At 48.7% G+C, this 20,390-nt stretch overlaps 1 protein-coding gene and 1 non-coding gene across 3 annotated transcripts; one reads left to right on the top strand and one right to left on the bottom strand.

Annotated features, from left to right (window-relative positions):
- Positions 1–4,275: 4,275 nt before the first annotated feature.
- Positions 4,276–4,378, top strand: LOC124231538 (U6 spliceosomal RNA). The gene has a single exon (XR_006886588.1). It is a non-coding gene; the product is annotated as a U6 spliceosomal RNA (small nuclear RNA).
- A 1,791-nt stretch (positions 4,379–6,169) lies between these two features.
- Positions 6,170–17,581, bottom strand: PHF24 (PHD finger protein 24). Of its 2 annotated transcripts, none has more exons than XM_046640841.1 (7): positions 17,204–17,581; positions 16,115–16,300; positions 12,602–12,680; positions 12,098–12,303; positions 11,592–11,752; positions 11,212–11,307; positions 6,170–10,884 (listed from the first exon to the last, which is right to left on the bottom strand). In XM_046640841.1, the coding sequence occupies exons 1-7, from the start codon at positions 17,579–17,581 to the stop codon at positions 10,788–10,790; spliced, it is 1,203 nt and encodes a 400-aa protein (XP_046496797.1). In that variant the 3' UTR covers positions 6,170–10,787. The 2 variants fall into 2 exon arrangements, with proteins under 2 accessions (XP_046496797.1, XP_046496805.1); XM_046640849.1 differs by having other exon boundaries at positions 16,163–16,300; positions 17,204–17,580.
- Between the last annotated feature and the right edge of the window lie 2,809 nt (positions 17,582–20,390).

Here is a 20,390-nt window from a genome sequence, read left to right as displayed (position 1 = left end):
CTGGACCAGGGTCAAAAGGTCACGCCGTCTTACCTGTCTTCCATCGAACCCGGAACTGACCTCGACCTGACCTGATTTAGCTTTACCTTACCTTGACCCGGAATTGACCTGACGTGACCGAATCTCAAAACAGACCCCTGTAGACATGCAGGGTTTAAGTACCTTTCTACTCCCTCCTTTCTAACTTGGTATTTCTCCCCAGGTGTAGCCACCTCCTTGATTCCTTTCTGAGTCCCCTTTTCTTTCTCCGTATTATCCCCCCATCCTGGCTCCCTCCTGCGGCGTCCCTTCTCAGCAACCCCCACAATCCCCATTAAAATTCCCCTACAGTCTTTCACCCTACTTCCCCTTCGAGTTCCCGCATTTTAGCCTCCTTTTACTTTCCCCTCTTGGTCCTGTCTTTCCCCCATGAATTTTCTGCCTCGTCCTATTCTTAATTCTTTATCTACTCCCATGGTCTCCCCTATGCTAGCTGCCCCCTTTAACTCTTCATCTCAGCCCCACTGATCTCCTTTCTTAATACCCTCAGCGTCTCCCATCCATCTCAGCCCCCCTTCCCCCATTAAATCTCAGCCCCAGTGTCCCCGCTGTTCGGAGCAGGCAGGGCTGCGGAGGCGGTCGCCAGCGGAAGCCGACGTTTGAGCAGACAGGGTGCCTGGCGCCCACGTCTCTGTCTCCCAGGCCCATCTGTGCTGGAGGGAGTGGCGGTGGGGAGGGGGTAAGCCGCGGGTGAAGAGGGGGAAGGAATTCTTAGGGAGTTTGAGGACAAAAGAAGGGCCAGGGCAGAAGCTCTCACTTACCGTTTCCCAGAGACAGAGTTTGGATACCCATGAGGTCATGCAAGCTAGATAGAGCTGGAAAGTGAGGCTTGGAGAGCATTATTTCCTAGGCCACAGAGCAGAACAGAGCAGGAGAAAGGTCTAGGGGTCCTGAGGTCAGCTCTGCATATTCTCCACTACCTGCCTTCTTTCTAGTACTCACTATGGGGATGCCAGGTGTAAAGGGGTGTGAGGTGTAAAGGAAGGAAAGGAAGCAGGGTAAGAGGAGGATGGAGAGGAGATGGGGTAAGGGTGATGGGGAGGAGAAAGGGAGAGGAGGGAGGAGATACGGAGTGGGAGGTGAGGAGGGGTGGGAATGAGAAGGGAAGGGGAAGTGGGGAACAAGGAATAGACCGGGTGGGAGATGGGGTGAGCAGCAAAAAGTTGGGACAGAGAGGTGGGGTGAGGAGGAATGAGGAAGGGAGGGGAGGTGGGGTGGTGAGGGAATGCAGTAGTGTGACATGGAGATAGGCAAGGTAGGATGAGGGAGCCCAGGACTGCTGCTGGCTCCTTAGATCTGGGGGCTCTCACTCCCCCACCTCCAGACTCATGGGGACCTGGGCTGTGGGTGGCTCTGCTTCTTCCTATTCCAGTTCTCTCTATTTGGCCTCCTCCAGCTTGCCTGTGCCAATGTGGAGGCAGAGAGTTTAGTCACCGGCCCTTACCTGGTCCCTGCTAATGTTAAGTTGTAGGCTTAGACCTTCGAGGGTGCAGGGCTGTGCCTTCAGGTGTTGGTGGCCTGGACTCCATTGTCTGCCGGGTTCACTGTTGCCGCCCTGTGTTGCATTTCCCTGGGCATCAGCTGTGTGTGTGAGGCACTAAGGTGCTCAGGGTGTAAGAATGTAGGCTCTGGAGGCAGACTGTTGACCTTGTGAGATTACTTGCCACATCTGTGCCTCATTTTTCCTTTGTAAAATGGGGATAGACAACAACAGTCTTTCATAGGCTTGTATGAGGGTTAATTAAGGTAACACATGTAATGCACCTAGTTCTGAGCTTGGCGTGTAGTTAATGCTCAACAAAGTTAACCGTTACTCAATATGTTCACAGATATCTGGGTGTGTGAGTGTGTCTGTAAGCGTTTGAGTGTGATTGGGAGTTATTTGTACTGTTGTATCTGTACTGCAATTTGTGAGTGAGAGTATATCTGGGTAATTATTTTTGTGTGGTAGTGTGCCTGATTCTGTGTAGGCCTGTGATTTTGTGTTAGTGTACATGTATGATTAAATGACTGTGTAGGCCTGTGTCGACATGGCAAAGAGTGGGTGAAGTGTGGCTTTGTGGCTCTTGACACCCTGACACCATGTCTGCTGGTATATGCATGCATCCGTGATCACGTCAGTTCCAAACACTCCCACTTACCCATTGAGACGTCATAACCCTAGGTGTCCCGTCCTTTCCTCACCCTGGGGGAAGGGGAACCAGGGGCAGGAGTGGGGGTGGGTGCCAGTGAGGAGGTGTTTAGACAGAAGCACATGTTCCCTCCCAGACTGTGGATGGGAGGGGGAGCCCCCTATCTTGCACATAATCCTGAAGGCTCCAGAGGAAGTGCTCCCCCATCAGCCCATGCTTAGTTCCCTGTCTTGTCACCATGGCAGCAGTTGCCAGGGGCTCCCATGGTTGCTAAGATCTGGGTGTGGGAGGCTGCCAGGCCCTGTTGCCAAGAGAAACAGAGAATCCTAAGGGAAAGGAAGATTACTCCCACAGCTTCAGCTCTCTGCAGTGACGAGACTGGCCCCTGGACCTCTCTTCTTCCCAAGTTGTACCTGCAATTTGTACGTGGCACTACTAGGGTTGATGAGGGGCTTTAACAGGAAGCTGGAACTAGAATGCTGGGATCCACCTTCTGAGGAGAAAGGGGGCCCTAGCCTGCCCGTTACCTTCTTTAAGGCTGAGAAGCCCTAAGAAATTAGTGACTACCTTATTCTGTCCCCCATCCCTTATACTTCTCCCCTGGTAATATCTCTGCTTGAGTTCTCCAGTGACTGCTGCTGATCCAGTACCTGATGCTCCCACCTGCTATAGGAATGCTACATTGATCCCATTACTTTGGATGCAGACTGAGTCCTTTCTGAGGTCAGACTCTTAGCATCTCACTTGGATGCGTACTTCATGCTGACACTTGAGCCCAGACTTCAGTCCCACACTGAGTCCCAATTTTGGCCTCAGCCTGAGATACTGACCTTGGTCTTAGTCCTGGACCAGACAGTCCCCCAAACCCAGCCTCAGCCTCAGCCCTCCTCCTAGGCATGGGTGAACCCTAATCTTGATACAGATACTTGAACTCATCCGCAGGTTCAGTTCTGATCCTGCACACTGACTGAACACTGACTAGCGATCTAACTCCCTGGTGCTTGCCTGGCGTCTCCCTGCATGTTCTGAACTTACGCTGCCCAGTACCATAAGGGTTCAAAGGGGTTATTTCTTGCTTTGGAGTGAAAGGACAGTGCTAGGAATGACCAGCAGAGGGCGTGCAACATCAGGTCCTAGAGGCAAGCTTTCCAGAGCCCACTTCAGAAGGGGATATTAGGCATATTGAGATCTTGGATCTTTTCTTTCAGGTCAGGACCCAGAGCTGGAGGCAGAACAGTTGGTCTAAGAGGTTGAACTAAAGAAATTAAGGTTCCACACACAGTGATGCTGATGCTTTGGGGTCACGTGGGTCCATATAATCATGGGTCTCCCTCCAGCTCAGCCGGCCTCAAAGCTGGGCAAGCACCAGAAGGTGCTTAACCCTTTACTGGCATCGCAGGTCTCAAGAGGACTGGATACCTGGTATCCCACCCCAACTCAACGTTGCTGTCATATGCTTACACAGCTTCACCACCTTCCCTGGTATCCAGTTATCGTTTGGTCCTGTTCAGCAGAACTCTGCCTCTCCTCCACCTTTGGTCTTAGCTCTGTCCTTGAGGTCATGCTGATCTCATTGGTCTCATTGGCCAGACATCATCAGCCATCTGCATCCCTCAAGTCTGCTCTTCTCCAGGGTGAACACCTCTCAGGTCTTCGTAGGTTCCTCTTCTGCCTTGTTTAATTCCAGCCTAGTGGCCATGTTTCCCTGGCTAGGTTTCAGTTTTTGGTGCCTGGCTCTGATTAGCTTTTTCCAGGAGTGCCGGTACAGCATACAAATGAGCTGGCCTGCCTCCCTCTTCTGACTTTGAACTTCTCTCCTTGTAGCCTCAGGTTAAATCAGTTTTTGGGTAGTCACCTCATGCTGTTCACCCACACCAAGTGAAGGCTGCAGCCTCTCTTCTCCCTGAGCTGCTAAGTCACATGCCCATTTGTACATATTATGATTTTGAAAGGAGTGTTATAGTTATTTTAAAAAACAAAGAGCCTTGAAATAAATGAAATAAAAAACATTTTGACAATAGCTTCTGAGTTTTAGGGCAGTCCTTAGGTTTGGAAAGCTCTGTACTTGACACTTACTTTAAGGTGGGATGAGGGACTGAAGAACTCGCTTTGGCAGCACAGATGCTAAGATTGGAATGACACAGAGAAGATGAGCACAGCCCCTGTGTGAGGGTGACGTGCAAATTTGTGAGGTGTTCCATATTTTTGTTTTTGATGAGTGTTAAAACATAATGATGTAAAGTGAATATATATGAATAAATTAGTATATTACCAAAAAAAAAAAAAAAAAAGAGGGACTGAAGAGCCCTAGCTGGCTTGGCTGTGACTTCAGCACTGTGGACAGAGGCCATTGGCAGTGCCCCCAGGTGGAAGATGATATACACAGCCTTCAGATGGGGCCAGAAATCCTTGCTGCTCACTCAGTGACTAACAGTGTATAAAACTCTTTCCTCTTACCGAACTCATTCTGTACTCACTCAACTATCAGCCCAGGAGGCAGACAGGACAAAAATCTGTTTTCCAGACTTTTACAGATAAGGAAACTGAGGTCCAGCAAGGTCAAACTTCAAGCAACCCTTTGGGGTGGGGTGAGAGAGAGAAGACTAATTACTCCATGTTTAGAAAATTTAGCAGCCGCTGCTTCCTTTTGGGGAATGACTTTTCCCCAGACATAAAGAGGAGTGCATTTGAGCCAAAGCAGGACAGGGCGGTGGGAGTTTGTGTGGAACCAAGGCTCCAGCCAGCCCTGGGAACAAGTGGCAGTTGGTAGAGTCCTAGGAGGGTTTAAAGTCAGGACTGCTGGACTGAGGGCGGGGAAACCTGGATATCATTAAGGTTCACAGAGGCCAAGCTTTTACGCCTCTTTTCCTGTCCAATGCTCGGCTTAAGTGAGCCTAGAGACAAGAAGGAACCTGTAGGATGTCATTAAACTGTCTCCAAGCCTGACGGACCTCCGTGGAAAACGCCAGGGAGGAGAGGTATGGGAGCCCTGTGAGTGAGTGGGGTGAGTTGTGCAGGTGGTGATAAATGCAGTGACATGGCTACAGGCCTGGCTGCCTGTGTATGTCTGTTCCCTGGGGGTGGAATGGGGAGGTGCTAGGCTACATAACAGCTGTTTTTCTTGAGGTGTACTTTGACTGGCAGCACAGTAGTGGTTAAGAACATGAGCATTGAAGTCAGACTACCTGGCTCCCCTGCTGCCTAGCTGTGTGACTGTGTAAACTTGAAAACTCTCAGCCTCTCTGTTCCTCACTTTTCTCATCTGTAACGCAAGTCTCATAGTGTTGTTTTGAAGATTATTTACACAAAGCACTTAGAACTGCCCAGTTCATAGTAACTGCTCGAAAATGTTAGCTGTTGTTTGTATTTGCGATTCCTATGGTTTGGAGGTAGATCTGCCTCTGAGCCAGTCTAGGCATGCTTTCCTGCCCGCAGGTACTGGCTCTGTTCTTACCAGATACAACGGAGGAATGGGGATTCCACAGTCCTCCAAAAGCTTCCCCAGACCTTAGGTTTTGATAGGGTTTACCCAACCCTATCGTATCACATTAAAACAATTTGCAAAAATGAGGAGGAAACTCTCAGACCAAGGAGGGCCCAAAAGACCAGGAGAAACACAGCCCATTAGCTTCCCTACTTTGTAGCTCAGCAGGAACTGGGAAAAGTGTCTGAAACAGGCCCTTGGTGGAGAGAGGGGGCAATCCATAGCAGACAGGCTTGGAAGCCTTACTTCTTCCTCAGTTTCTTCAAAAATTCTGGCTCCTCTCTTCAGTGCCCCCATTTCCCCTCTATGCTGTGGTGGAGCCCCTGCCTCCTCCAACCCCCACCCATTGCTTGATTCTTGGGAAGGTTAGCACTAGGAAAGCTCTAGAAAGAGAGCCAAAGTATTCTTCCTGGAGGTCAAATTCTCTTGTCTTAGACTCAGACTCAGGAATTGGCCAATGATAGGAAACCACACAGAAACTCAGCAGGTGCCCCAAACAACAGGAAACAGGCAGTTGAAGTAACATCACAATCTGTTTATTATGATTTCCACTGTACCCAGCGCCTTCTGGAGTGAAGGCTGAGCCACGGGGAGGAACATGCAGCTGTAGTGATGGGAAGACAGGGCTTGGGGATGTTCCCCTCAGCTTACTGTCAAGTTACCTTCTGCAGAAAAGCACATAGGAAGGGCAGGAGGGACTAGACGGCACTGGACCCTCTACTGTTACTTGAGTGCTCTCAGGCTTCCCCCAAACCTGTTTTGGGCTAGGAGACAGATCTTAGGCCGTCTGTTAAAGGAGGCTAAGCTTGGAGGTCTTTGTTTACCATGGATATGGAAAGGCCTTGCTACTTATACCCTGATGCTCTTATCTGTGGTCATGCCAACCCATGCTATTCAAACTGGAATGTAATTGGGTTTCTAGGCGCTGGCCCAGACCAGATCTGACACCTTCTCTGTAACTTGGATCACTGGGGCATGTGGCCAAGAGGGAAGGTTTTCCTTGATGCTAGTTGGGTCTAGTGGAAATTCCATAACCTGTTTCTTTCAAGTTTGTCAAAAGCAGTGGTAGCAGGAAAGCAACAGCAGGGAAACTGTCCAGTTCTATGCAACTCCAGGACTGAGCTGTTGGGAATGGGCATCAAGCATTAACATTCTCCGCTCAAGAAGATCTCTGTTGTCTGGGCTGCAACCAGGGCCCCAGAGAGACATCCTGGGCAAATTCTAACTAAGTGGCATGGAGAAAGTAGCAATTTTATTCCACTGTAAATAGAGGAATAAAAGGGGTTATGGTTACAGTTGCTGCCAGGATGTCCTGAAATTCTGGCATTAAGGTCATTCTGCCTTTTAGTGCCAAGTATACATCTGCCTTTACTCTGCTGGTTTGGAGGATCACTACAGCCTGCTACCAATCCTGCCTGGAGGTTACTTTGGACTCTCTGGTGGTCCTGGCTGCCCTGGGGCCCTGTCAGACAGCTTCTGCCCAGCTTCCCTCTTGGCTTTAGGGCTTTCTGGCACTACTCTTACTGAAGCCATGAGACCTGCAACAGTCAACGGTTGAGGTTGTGCTTTGGGCTAAGAGGCCTATGCACAATCCTGGGCTCACCCCCCAGTGAGGGGCCCTCTTCCCAGGCAGTTTGATTTTGCACTTCCCATATTGGATAGGAATGAGGGGAGCCCCAGATGTAGCCACTCGAAAAGGCCAGGGTGACATTCCCTAGAGAGCACCAGGGCAAGAAAGGCCAGTGTCTGTCCTGCAGCCCCAGTTACTCGGGCTGAGGGCAGGAAGAAGCATTGTGCTCATGGCTTCGGCCATGGCTGTCCTCAAAGGAAGAGGAGCACTTGAGAATAGGTCAATACCTAGGCACAAGGGAACCACTCCATCACTGGGATCCAAAGGGGCGAGTGCTCAAAAGTGCAGAGCCTGCATCTGTTGGGGAAGGCTGGTTGTGGGAGAGGAAGTCATGCAGCAGACCTGCAGAAGTTACACGGCCATAGCCGCTGCCTCAGCTGACCCTCCGTCTCTGCAGCTCCACTGTGTCATCCAGATGCCCTGTCTTTAAATCTGAGCATAGGGAAGGGGACTGCTGGGTGAAAAACAGGCTTAGGGCATGTGGTCTTCAGAGAAGCACATATGTAACTCCAGCCTCCCTTGGCTGGGAGGTGGGGTGGGTAGTACTGGGGAAAAGCATTGATCTCAATTTTGGGCAGCCAAGAAAAAAAGACTGAAACGTTTTCTCATATCCTTATCAGAGCCAGACACTAATTTTTGCACTTGGCATAATTTCAGACAGTCACAGTGATGGAAGAGCTTGAGAAAGAAAGGGAACAGGCTTCAGTAGGTTTATAAAAGTTTGAATGTCTCCACACATACTGCAAAGGGGCTCCAGGAATGAGGACACTGCAAAGGAAAAGCCTGGACAAGGGGCTGGGGAGGGGCTTCTGTAACTCTTGACTGGTGGAACAATGGAGACTCTCCTTTGGTAAAAAGCTAGATGCCTACAGAGAAGAGGCTGGTTGCTTCGCTGTGCTTTTCTGCTTCCTAGAACTCTGGTGGACTGGGAATGCTACCCTTTCCTGGGAGCAGTGTCCCCTGGGCCCTCTGAAGCACGCCCCAACCAAGGAAGCTTGCTGTCGTGGAATAGGGAGAGGGGTAATCCCAAGTAGGCCTGATCCTGTTGTGGAAGAACTCTGGGGCCTGCTTTGCCAGGCCCTGGGATATAGCTGGCCTGACCTGGCTCATGGTCTTTCTCTTACTCACAGAAAGCTAGAAGCTGCAGCTCCAGAGAGGTAGGCATCACCTTGATCTGTGAAGGATCAGGGAATAAGGTGAACTCCCAGTCCCTGTGACTAATGACAACGCAGGAGAAAAAAAGATGTTCAGCTGTCAAAGTACAGAGCTTGTCTCTACTGAAAATGCCCAGTTTATGAGATCAAACAGCCCAAGGCCATGGGCATAGAAGGCGATTTGCCAGGAGAGTAGGCAACAGCCCCTGTGCTACTGTGCTTTAATCTTCTCAGCGCACAGTCCCAGGCCCCGCTGCCTCAGACACAGTCCTTGGGCCTGAGCCACGTGCTTTCTCCTTTTTTTTTTTTGGTTGGACTGAATAATGGCCTGGTCTACTGATCAGTCTTGGGAGTACAGCCAAGTAGTATTTACAAAAAGCTGTGGGTTTTGAAATGTTCAGGGCCATATACATGAACCCAGATTCACCTTGTCTGCTTCATTTCAGTCCTAAATAATCCAACCCCAGAAGCTTCTCACTCTGTTTCTAGGTTGGGCAGTTTCTGCAGGATGAGACCATATAGTGCTTTTACCATGCCCCTGGTAGCAGCTGCCCTCTTTCCTCTGAGCATCTCAACACTGAGCACTATGCTGCTGCTTCTGCAAGCATCCAATTTAGTACAAGTGCCTTGGGCAATAGGGATATGTTAGCTTCTGCGTGACTGAGCCAACCCTGTCAAATAACTCTTGGCAGTCAGATCTGGCTAAACCTAAGTCATCAGGTTGGAAACAGAAACCTGACCCCCAGGGCCAGGGCTGGCCCACAACATGCACTGACTTGAGAACTTGATGAGAACTTAGGAAGGACAGCTGGGGCTTGGAGGTCTGGCTTGGTGGCCTCTGCCTGCCCCCTAAGTCCTCTCATGCCAGGCCCAGGCCCTAGGCTGGTGGGGAAGGACATGTAGTGAGCAGTGGAGAGCAGCAGCAACTCAGGCCATATCTCAGTGACAGGGAGAAGGGAAAGCCTCCTCCTTCCCTGAGGTTTTGCTGAGACTTTCTCTGCTCAAGAGAGATGCAAAGCCTCTTCTTAGCTCCAGCCTCTTATCCTCATTGTCAGGGTGGCTGAAAGGAGTCCCTGCTCAGGGCTTCTGTGGAGCTGCTCTTTCTTGGGCCGTGGAAGAGGCTGGCTCTGCTCTCCATACAACAGCACACTTTTCTGGCTGTGGTTGACTTGAGCTGGAAGGATGGAAAAACATGAGCTGTCTCCTCCCCTCTTCCATCCAGACCTTGTCCTTGTTGGAGCTCAGGCTTGGGGTCTCTGTGGTAGCTGACTTAGGTGAAGCATCTAACACAGAGGGCTGTGGCTCCTGTCATACTTGTTCCATTCAGGCCCCCTGGGCTCTGGGCCATGAACTCCCATCTGAAAAACAGGGGCCAGGATGGCTCACCTTGGTTTGTGACTGTTCTGCTAAAGACATCTGGAGTTAAATAACCTGGCTGAGAGGTTCCTAGAATGCTGGGTCCCTGGGGGAGGCTGCCTCTCCCTGTTCTGATTAGGACTCCACAGACTAGTTGCCTTCTCTGTCACCAGGAATTGCAATTTAAGTAATGGACTGTGGGGCCGGCCCCATGGCCAAGTGGTTAAGTTTGCACGCTCTGCTTCGGCAGCCCAGGGCTTCGCCGGTTCAGGTCCTGGGTGTGGACATGGCACTGCTCATCAGGCCACACTGATGGCGTCCCTCAGGAAAAAAAAAAGATTGGCAATAGTTGTTAGCTCAGGTGCCAATCTTTTAAAAAAAAAGGACTGAAGTGCGCTGGTAGTTTTCAACCATTTTCCCACCCCAACAGAGCTAAGGACACAGCATACACCCACCAGAACAGCAGCTCACCACAGGAGGGGTTTTCAGTAGATGAGAACATGTGAGTCTGACATGCCCCCTTAAGAATCACCTGGCCAGAGACTTATCTATTAGAAATCAGAACTGGCTAATAAAAGGGGTAAGTAGAGACCCCTTATTTATACCAGGGGCTTCACAAAGGAACTGTGGTCCTTTTTCAACCAAAAAGAACCAGGCCACTGAAGGTATGGACAGTTAGGCATGTGTGTACGTGTGCGTGCACGCATATATGTGTACAGTGGCAGGTTCAGTCTGTGATGCGAGGGCAGTGGGGTGGTCCAGGAAGTGGATGCTGCCACAGCACTCAGCAGGGCTTCTCCCTGTGGCAGTGCATTTACTACCTCTGTTGTGAGTGGAATGGTGATTTCAGTGCCATAAAGCTTAGTGACAAACTGAGATGCAGGCAGTGCTCCATCCCCTTAAGTTTCAGTACCAGAAGGTGGTCAGGGAAAGGGGGAAAGGAAAGGAGGGAGAGAACGCCACTGTCCCCAAACTGAGCTTCTTGCTCCATGCTATCCTGGGGGTTTCAGATGAATGGCTGCGCTGTTGGGGCGAGCAGCCAAGATGTAGACGACATTCTCCTGCAGAAAGGTAGGCCAGTCCACAAATCTGGAGGGGAAGCAAAGAACAGGTTTATGAGGCTGGTTGCAGAGCCAGGAGGCTCATGAGGCCTGGTCCCAGGGGCAGCATGGCTTGAGCTGGGCAAAACTCAGGGAAGCCCTGGCTTGTGCTTGACATGGTTCTATCTGACTGTGCTTCCAAGCTCACAGACCAGCAGGCTGACCCTATGGATCTGGAGTCAAACATGCATTCTTGGAGGCTGGTTTCTGGGGTGGGCACTTGCTGTTTTGAGGTGGCAGTGGGTAATGCTCTCCTCTTACTTGTGTGTGTTGAGGATTTGTGGGTGCAGACAGCAGGTGAGGAGGTCCCACTCACCTGGACTCATGGTCTGTGGGCAGGAGGACCTTGTCCTGACTCTTGCTGCTGCTCCTGGTTGGGCTGCTGTCTGCTATGGGACCCACATGACTGATGCTGTTGGGCACAAGGACATGTGGTTAGGAGTGGGATGGTGAAAGGCCTGGTCTCCCCAAACTCTGGTGAACCCATGGCTCTGGAGGTGCATGTCCAGGCCTTCTGACGTGGAGCGACAGTTTGGAGTAGAGGCCGCCCTATGCCTTGGCCAATAGGAGTCACAAACGAGGATCCTCTCCTGGCTGTTGGCAGGAGAAACAGGGACGTACCTTTTATATCAAGGGCTATTTGGCATGGGAGGAGGAGGGTACGTGAGTTGGGGCAGGGATTGGCAGGGAGCAGACCTGACACTGCAGGAAGGAGCCTCTGCAAGGCGTTTGCAGAACCAAGAGTGCTGGGCGCGGCGGCACTCAGCCTCACTGACAGTGCCCCCGCTGCTGCGTGCTAGGAAGGTGGCTCGGGCTCGCTCCCGCTCCTTGACTGTCAGAAGCCTTAACAGAGAGTTCTGGAGAAGAAGAAACAAGCTAAGATCTTGAAGGTTAAAATATTTTGTAAACTGTCAAGCCAATAGAATCTGACCTCCATTACCACCTCTGCAACCTCCCTTTGAAGCCGCCCAGAGCCTTTCTGGTAGCACTAACATTTGCAGTGGGGTCCAGTGCAAATCAATCTTCCCTGGGCACTCTCCCAGCCTCTGCACTGGATCACCTGTCACTGGACAGAACCTGAGCCCTGTCCTGGTACTGGTCCCTGCTGAGATAGTACCCAGTGCTTCCCCAACCTACCTGGCATGCTTCCCAGGTCTGTGCCACCCATTATCCCATGGACATTCACCCCAGATGGCCCTTACCTGGGGACGCAACTGCTGCAGAAGTAGGAGGGACTCATGGGACAAGAAGTCAGGCCACTCTATGTGTCCTCGATGTTCAGGGTCCAGGGCTGCAAACTGGCGGGCTGCCTGCTCCTCTTGCTCCTCGCTCAGAGCCCGGTCACTGTCCCCCCGCTTCGCTGCTTGGTGGTGATAGCGCAGAAAGTCCTCCAGGGTCAGGGAGCAATCTGTGGGGAGGCGCCCCATGCTAGCCATGCCCACCCTTTCCTCAGCCTCAGGGGTACCTCCAACTCACCTCTAGGATACCCTTCAGAGCCCCTACATCCTCAGCTCTTGGTGAGTCTTTGTCTCTTGTAGCCAGAATAACTCAGGCTGTGGCTGGGGGTGGATGCCCCTGCTGGCCAACAGCTTGGGAACAGGGACCCATTTATTGCCTACACCCCAAATTCCAGAATACTCCTTCCATGGTTCATCTTAGACAGTATGAAGGAGAAATCTGCCTGGCCCCTCTGAGTCCAGCCTTACCAGGGATGACTTTACACTGCTGAAAGGTCTCTGTGAGGCTATACATTTCCTCGTCAGTTAGCAGCAAGTTGAGGTTGTCCTGAAAGTAAGGAAGAGCTGAGTCAGTGGCCATATAGGCCAGCTGGAAAGAAAGGCCAAGGATCAAGAGGGATGGAAATGGTATTTCAACTGAAAGGCAATTCTAGGATCACCTAATCCCAGACTCTCATTCACAATCAAGGAGACTGAGGCCCCAGAAAGGTGAAAGGACTTGCTCAGAGTTGCCCAACTCTGGGGCAGAATTTTCCCCAGAACCCAGGTATCTTTACTCCAGGTCTGAATCCCTTTTACTAAAGTAGTGGTTTATAAATTATTCTCTGAGATACCCTGGGGATTCCCTGGAAATGCCCTAGGAAGCTGCTGCAACGGAGAAGGGGGCTGGTAAGCAGGCGGGGTTGTGAATCCCTAACTCTATCAACCAGAGCGGCTCCATCTTTATCCATTCTACATATTTGGCTCCTGTGTTAGACTGGGCTCAAAGAGTATTTTAGTTAAAAAAAAAGATTTAATTCTAACTCTGCTCCTAGTGCGTTGTATCATTTTAAATAACTCCAGAATGGTTCTGAAAGAGATGCCATCATGACAAAATTCCTAAAACCAAATGAGTTTTTTGTGGTGCCATAAAAGTTTTAATTCCAAAAGAGGACTGAGATGTTATTTTGTTAACATTAATTTACAGTCTTTAAACTGTCAAAGATTCTTTCTAGTAGATTATTTTTTCCCCTAAAATACCAGCAAAAAACAAGAGCAGACATTTCATGAATATTAATTTGTGGATTTCATAAAGAACTCAAAGTATTCTTTCAATAAATACTTATTAAGGATCTAGTATATGCTGGGCACAACAGTGCGTAACACTGTGAGATGTTCAGTGTGGCTGGAGTGTAGAGTATGTGTGGGGGAGGGTAGGAAGGAATGATAAGACAAGGCAGGGAGGTAGGCAGAATCATGAGTGTGAAGGCCTCAAATGCCCTTTATTGAACCCCTCAAATTGGGCTTTATTCTGAGGGCAAGGGGGAGTCACTGAAGGGTTTTAAGTGCAGAGTGCCATAGTCAGAGAAGGGATTAGAGAGGCAGAGCCTGGAGGCATGGAGAGCAGTTAGATGGTTATTGCATAGTACTAGTAAGAAAAGATGAGTGGCTATACTAAGACATGAGTGGCGATGAGGGGAGAGATTTGAGATATTAGGAGGTAGAATCAATAGGATCTGTTGACTTACTGGATGTGAGGGATGAGGGAGAGAAATTGGGATTGGTAACTGGGGGGGCAGGGGTGGTATTACTATTCACAGAGATAAGGAATGGAGGGAGAACAGATTTTGGGAGAAAGATGAGTTCATTCTGGGGCATGCTGAGTGTGAAGTACCTGTGAGACATCAAGATGGATATAAGTCCAAGAGACAGAGGAAATTTAGGGCTGGACACACAGAACTGAGAGTCATTAGTATTTATTTGGTGGCTGTAGCCACTGGAGTGGATGAAATTACCCAGAGAGAGCGTGTACAGTGAGAAAAGAAGAGCATTAATAAGAGAACCCTGAAAAACACCAGCATTTAGGACTGGGACAACAAAGTAAGAGCGCTTAGAAAGAAAAATCAGAGAGGGCAGTAGAAAGAGAATCAGTAGAAAGGTCTGGAAGTTAAGAAAAGAGAATTGCACAATGTAGGAAGTAATGTTAATAGTGATTATGCACGTATGAGAGGGATTTATTGATTTTTCTATTTTCTATAGTTTCCATATTTTGTGTAATAATTCTCATAAAAATACTCAAGCTTTAAAAAAAAACAAGGGGGCAATAAGTAATTGCCAAATACATCAGAGAGGTCAAGTAAGAAGATGCCTGAGAAAAGGTCACAGAACTTGACAATTAAGTCACTGGTGACCTTAGGAAGAGCCAGTTTAGCAGAAGGATGGATGCAGATGTCAAATTACAGGGGGTTGAGAAGCCACAAGGAGATGATGAAGTCCTTTCAAGAAACCTGGCTGTGAAGGGAAGGAAAGAAAGGGGAGGAGCTTAGAAGAAGCCTTTGTAAAATATCAGGTACAGAGTGGTGTTAAAGATGGTAGGACTGTGACAGAAAGCCAAGAAGGGAGCTGTGTATTCCTGGGGGTTAAGAAGGAGACACCTTCAACCCACTCCCACATCAGCAGAACACTGTAAAGCACAACACTGCAAAGCAGAGTTGCTGTAAATGAAAAGGCTGGCATTTGGAGGGGTGGTGACCAGAGAAGAAGCTCTGGAGAGCAGGGTGTGTTGTGGCATACTCTAGCTGGGGAAATGGTGTTTAAGTGGCTAGAAATAACTGTTCTCTACTTCTTCTTATGGACAAGCCATAGATAAAGTGTTATTTGTTAGAAAGTGGCATATCTTTGCTTTCTTCTAGGCAGTAGGAAGACGAGGGGATCAGCAGATGCTCTTTAGTCTGAAATCAGTGAATAATGAAGATATTTGCAGGACAACAGATCAATAAAGCAAGACTTGAACTCTATTCAGGAACGCTGAGAAATGGACATGAATCTGGCTTTCTGTCTTCTACTAAAAGTTGGAAGGCATTTTGGAGGCTGGCCCCGTGGCCAGTGGTTAAGTTTGTGCACTCCGCTTTGGTGGCCCAGGGCTTCGCTGGTTCGGATCCTGGGTGCAGACATGGCACCATTCCTCAGGCCATGCTGTGGTGTCCCACACAGCACAACCAGAGGCACTTACCACTAGAATACACAACTATGTACTGGGTGGCTTTGGGGAGAAAAAAAAAAGAAGATTGGCAACAGCTGTTAGCTCAGGCGCCAAACTTAAAAAAAAAATTGGAAGGCATTTATATATAATTTGCAAAGTTCTGAATCAACTGACCTCTATTTAATTCACAAAGTCATCACTTCAGAGATGAAAAACAAATGCTCCTAAGAGTCAGGTGGTAGGCCCAGTGAGGATGTCAGGACCAAGCAGTTTTCCTGTGACAGAATCTACCCCTGTTGGAAGCAAGCTGATTAGGATGTCAGATTGGTTTTTCAGATGAGTACAATGAATGACGACTAGATACTAATTATTAGAGAAAGCACTGCTCCAAGCAGAATTACTTTTGAATAATTGGCCTCATCTTATCCATTCAGTCCTCTAGCTCAGTGGTTCTCAACTGGGGATGACTTTGCTCCCCTAGGACACATTTGGCTGTGTCTGGAGACATTTTTGGTTGTCACAACCAGGGAAGGGTGCTACTGGCATCTAGTAGGGAAAAGGCCAGGGATACTGCTAAACATCCTACAATGCATACAGCCCCCATAACAAAGAATTATTGTGCCCCAAATGTCAATAGTACTGAGATAGAGAAAGCCTGTCCTAGCCCTAGGACTTGTATCTACTACTGGAAAACTCTTTAGGTCACTGCCCAGAAACCAGTGTTCTACAATTGGGCCTCCAGGAAAGGCACCAAGTCCCCCATGGTGCAGCAGCCCGCCATCCCTGCAGTGCAGGCTCACACAGTAGTGGCAGCTCCAGCCTGTTTCCGTGTGGGCCATCTCGGTCACCTCTGCTGCACTGTCTCCCTGGATGTAGCCCATGCGGCGCAGGCAGCCATCGTGGAAAACCCTGGTGCAGACCCTGCATGGGAAGAGGCTCTCGGCCGTCCAGACCTCACAGACATCACACATCTCATCGTTGACAACCTGGGGAAAGATGGCAGGAACGAACAGGGATGTGTAAGCACGGGCAGCAAGATCCTATGGCCACTGAGTACAGAGCTACCAGCATAGGCCTGGATCTCCCTGGAGCAGCCTAGAGGAAGAGCTCCAATTGAAGCCAGTGTTAAGGCAATAGAGCTTTCTCTCTGGAGGACAAGAACCAGTACGCTCTTCCAGCTGCTCAGGCCTCTGTGACCATGTTTTTGAACAGGGATGCTACTAGCCTTTTTGGAAAGAATAATCTGTTGTGAGAGACCGTTCCATACCCTGAAGGACATTTAGCATCCCTGGTTTTCTTGGCACCAAATACCAGTAGCAACTCCTGGTTATTGTGACCTTCACTAACTCCATGCCCCTTCAAATTTCCAAATGCCTCCTACAGGGGCAGTACTATCCCCTGTGTGGGTGGGTTGGCAGAAGACCCGCCCTGGTGTCATTCCCTATCACCCACTGCCTCAAGTCTTTCACTAAGACTAATCCAGGATGGGGCCGGCCCCATGGCCGAGTGGTTAAGTTCACGCGCTCCACTTTGGCTTCGGCAGCCCAGGGTTTTGCTTGTTCGGATCTTGGGTGCGGTTGTGGTACTGCTCGTCAGGCCACAGTGAGGTGGCATCCCACGTGCCACAAGCAGAAGGACCCACAATTAAAAATATGCAACTATGTACTGGGGGGATTTGGGGAGAAAAAGCAGGAAAAAAAAAGATTGGCAACAGTTGTTAGCTCAGGTGCTAATCATTAAAAAAAAGTAATTCAAATTCAAAGATTGTTCTGGACTCAGTTCCATCTTTCTGATTTTGAGTCTCACTTCAACAATACCCAGAACTCCCTGTTCTGCTCCCTGATCATAACGTCTAAGACTTGAGGATTCTGCCCTAACTGGACACTCACAGGCTCTCTGGGCTCCAAGTGGATCTCTGGAGGCTTGTCATCATCCAGCTTCCGGGTGGGGCGGATGAAGGCAGGGGGTGTGAAACGACTGGTCCTGTCAAACTCCTCAGGCTCCACTCCACGCCCATCTCGGAGCCTCTCCCAGGCAGCACGGTTGACACTGCTCTCTTCTTGGAGCACTGGGGTGCTTGCCTCTGCTTCTTTCTCCTCCTGTACCTCCTGGACGGAGCCCTCTACAGTGCCACAGCGGGACCCTGGAAGCTCACCTGTGTGTCGGATAGAAGACCTGTCTCGCAGCCCATCCTTGAAGGCAGACACAGCCAGGCTCACCTTCTGCACCTGCTCCACTGTCTGCCGCTTGGACATCAACACCCCCATGGCTCTGTGGACAAAAAGCAGGGGGGCCCAGACTCAGCCAATTGTGGAGCATACTGGGCCAATCAGTTTCAACCATTCACCTAAGTGGTAAGTGCTATTAAATATTAAATAGTTGCTCCCTCTTCTGCAACTCAGTAGCATGGCAGAAAGAGCACTTGTTAAGGAGTCAGAAGACCTTGATTCTACTTTTGACTGGCCCTGTAACTTTGATTTTCCCATCTATGAAATGAGGGCTATCTGCCCAGCGTACTTCACAGGGCTGTCATGAAGATAACATTAGAAAATGGGCTTGATAGTGCTTAGTAAACTGGAAAGCACTCTACAATGTGAAATGGTATCTCTGTCTTCTTTCCTGTCCTAAAGTCAATTAGTCCAGGGGTCCAGGCCTCTACCACTTTGAGATAGCTGGAGACTTCAGTGCCCAAGTCTCTCCTCTGCCCCAAAAGATGACCCAAGGCTTAAAGCAAGACTGCAGCAACACATTTCAGACTTCTGATTGAAGGAAAGCTCCTCCAGTAAGTGCTGTGCACAATCCATCCAGGGATAACCCATATCAAATACCTACTTTTTTTCTTTTTGCAGGGAAGGATTCAACCTGAGCTAACATCTGTTGCCAATCTTCCTCTTTTTTTTTCCCTCCCCAAAACCCCAGTGCATGGCTGTATATCATAGTTGTAAGTCCTTCTAGTTCTTCTATGTGAGCTGCCACCACAGCACGGCAACTGACAGACAGGTGGTGTGGTTCTGTGACCAGGAAGTGAACCTGCATTGTCAAAGTGGGGAGAATGCTGAACTTTAACTTTTAGACCATTGGGGCTGGTTCTCAAATACCTAGTTTTTGAGGGGCTGGGCTGGTGGCATAGTGGTTAAGTTCGTGTGCTTTGCTTCGGCAGCCTGGGATTCATGGGTTTAGATTCTGGGCACGGACCTAGCACTGCGTGTCAAGACATGCTGTGGCAGTGTCCCACATAAAATAGAGGAAGATTGGCACAGATGTTAGCTCAGTGACAATCTTCCTCACACTCACACACACACACACACACACACACAAAATACAAAAAACTCCAAAACCTACTTTTTGAGTCAGAGTGAATGAACTGCTATTTTTAGAGGACTCCTGAATTAGGCAGTCAGGAAACTCTACCACCCTATCCATGTGGTCAAGATCAAAAACATTTCTTTGCCCCCTCTAAATAGTAGCTATGCCTCTTCATGGGTCTGTCTATCACAGACAACTGGCCCATTACAAGCTCTGAAGTGCTTCTCACACTTCTAAGGCTTCGCTAATGTCACTTCCACATTTTCTGCTTTCTTTTTCAACTGCTCAAGAAAAGTCCATATCCTTTACAGGTTAAAAAGTAACATTATCCCTGCACTTCCTTTGCAGTACCAAGGCACAACATTGGAAAGGGAGGGCATGACAGGGCACATTGCAACGCTGGTCTGCTATTTCCTAGCTGAAGGGTCTTGGTGGAATTCAGCTGAGAATACTTGTTCTAAAGTAAAGTGGAGCAGAGAGTTCATTTTAGCTTTGCTCTCAATCCATTATAATCAAGGCTTATTGAACAGCACTATGTGCAAGGCACTGACTACTCATCATAGGAAATAGAAGCCAGGAGGACAGAGTCTCATCACTCGAGCTATGCAATGTCAGAACTCAGAGAATAGTAGGACAAAGTGCTGGAGGTGCCTAAAGGAAGTGACACCACACTACTGGGAGTCAAAGTGGACCGTGAAGGACAAGTTGGAAGTTATCCTTTGTTTGGGGGAAAAGGTGACAGAGGGTAGGAGGAGAGGTTAGGGCCAATTAGAAGGCTACTATAATATTCCAGCCAAGAGGTAGAGGGTTTGAACTGAAATGATGGCAGCAGGAATGATACTGAGTCTATTCGATACCATGGAAATAGAATTAGAGAAATTTAGGAACAAATTGATAACTGATTGTACCAAGGGAAAGGGAGAGAGGACAGTTTTATATTTATAGTCATTTGCTGCATAAAGACATTTCGGTCAACAATGGACTGCATATATGATGGTTGTCCCACATGATTAGTGCCATATACTCTAGGTTTGTAGTAGGCTATACCACCTAGGTTTGTATAAGTATACTCTATGATGTTTGCACAATGACAAAATTGCCTAATGATGCATTTTTCAGAACGTGTACCTGTTGTTAAGTGACATACGACTGTACTTATTTCCCAGCGTTATAACTGACATCGAACATTGTATAAGTTTATGGTGTACAATGTGAAGATTTGATACACATATATATTATGAAATGCTTACACAATAAGGTTAGTTAGCACATCCCTCACCTTACATAATTACCATTTTGTTGTTGTTGTTATGGTGAGAACATTAAAGCCCTGTTGTCATAGCAACTTTCAAGTATACAGTACCGTATTGCTAACTATGGTCACCATGCTGTATCGTAGATCCCCAGAATGTATTCATCTTATAACTGACCGTTTGTACCCTCTGACCAACATCTCCCCACTTTCCCTACCCCTCAGCCCCTGGGAACCATCATACTAACTCTGTTTCTGTAAGTTCGATGTTTTTAGATTCCACACATAAGTGAAATCATACGGTATTTCATTCAGTCTTTCTCTCACTTATCGAGAGGGCAGTTTTAAGTCGACTAACTAGAAGAATGGTAATGCCGTTTACAGAAATTGGGAAATAAGAAAGAGGGACAATGAAACCGGGTTTTGCACATGTTGAATTAAAGATGTCCCTGGGACGTTCAGGCGTTCTGTTTTCCCCTGCTTAAAACTTTTCAAAGGCTTTCTAAGCTTTCAGGATA

Source organism: Equus quagga, chromosome 1, assembly GCF_021613505.1.
Source record: "Equus quagga isolate Etosha38 chromosome 1, UCLA_HA_Equagga_1.0, whole genome shotgun sequence".
Lineage (NCBI taxonomy): Eukaryota > Metazoa > Chordata > Mammalia > Perissodactyla > Equidae > Equus > Equus quagga.
Note: the sequence above shows the minus strand (reverse complement) of the source record. Positions and strands in the feature narration are given on the sequence as shown.

Coding starts and splice junctions, on each gene's coding strand:
- PHF24 (XM_046640841.1), bottom strand. CDS start 17,581: ATGGGGGTGTTGATGTCCAAGCGGCAGACAGTGGAGCAGGTGCAGAAG. Junction 11,753..12,097: donor TGCAGCAGTTGCGTCCCCAG/GTAAGGGCCATC, acceptor CTTCTTCTCCAG/AACTCTCTGTTAAGGCTTCT. Junction 10,885..11,211: donor CCCACAGACCATGAGTCCAG/GTGAGTGGGACC, acceptor CTTCCCCTCCAG/ATTTGTGGACTGGCCTACCT.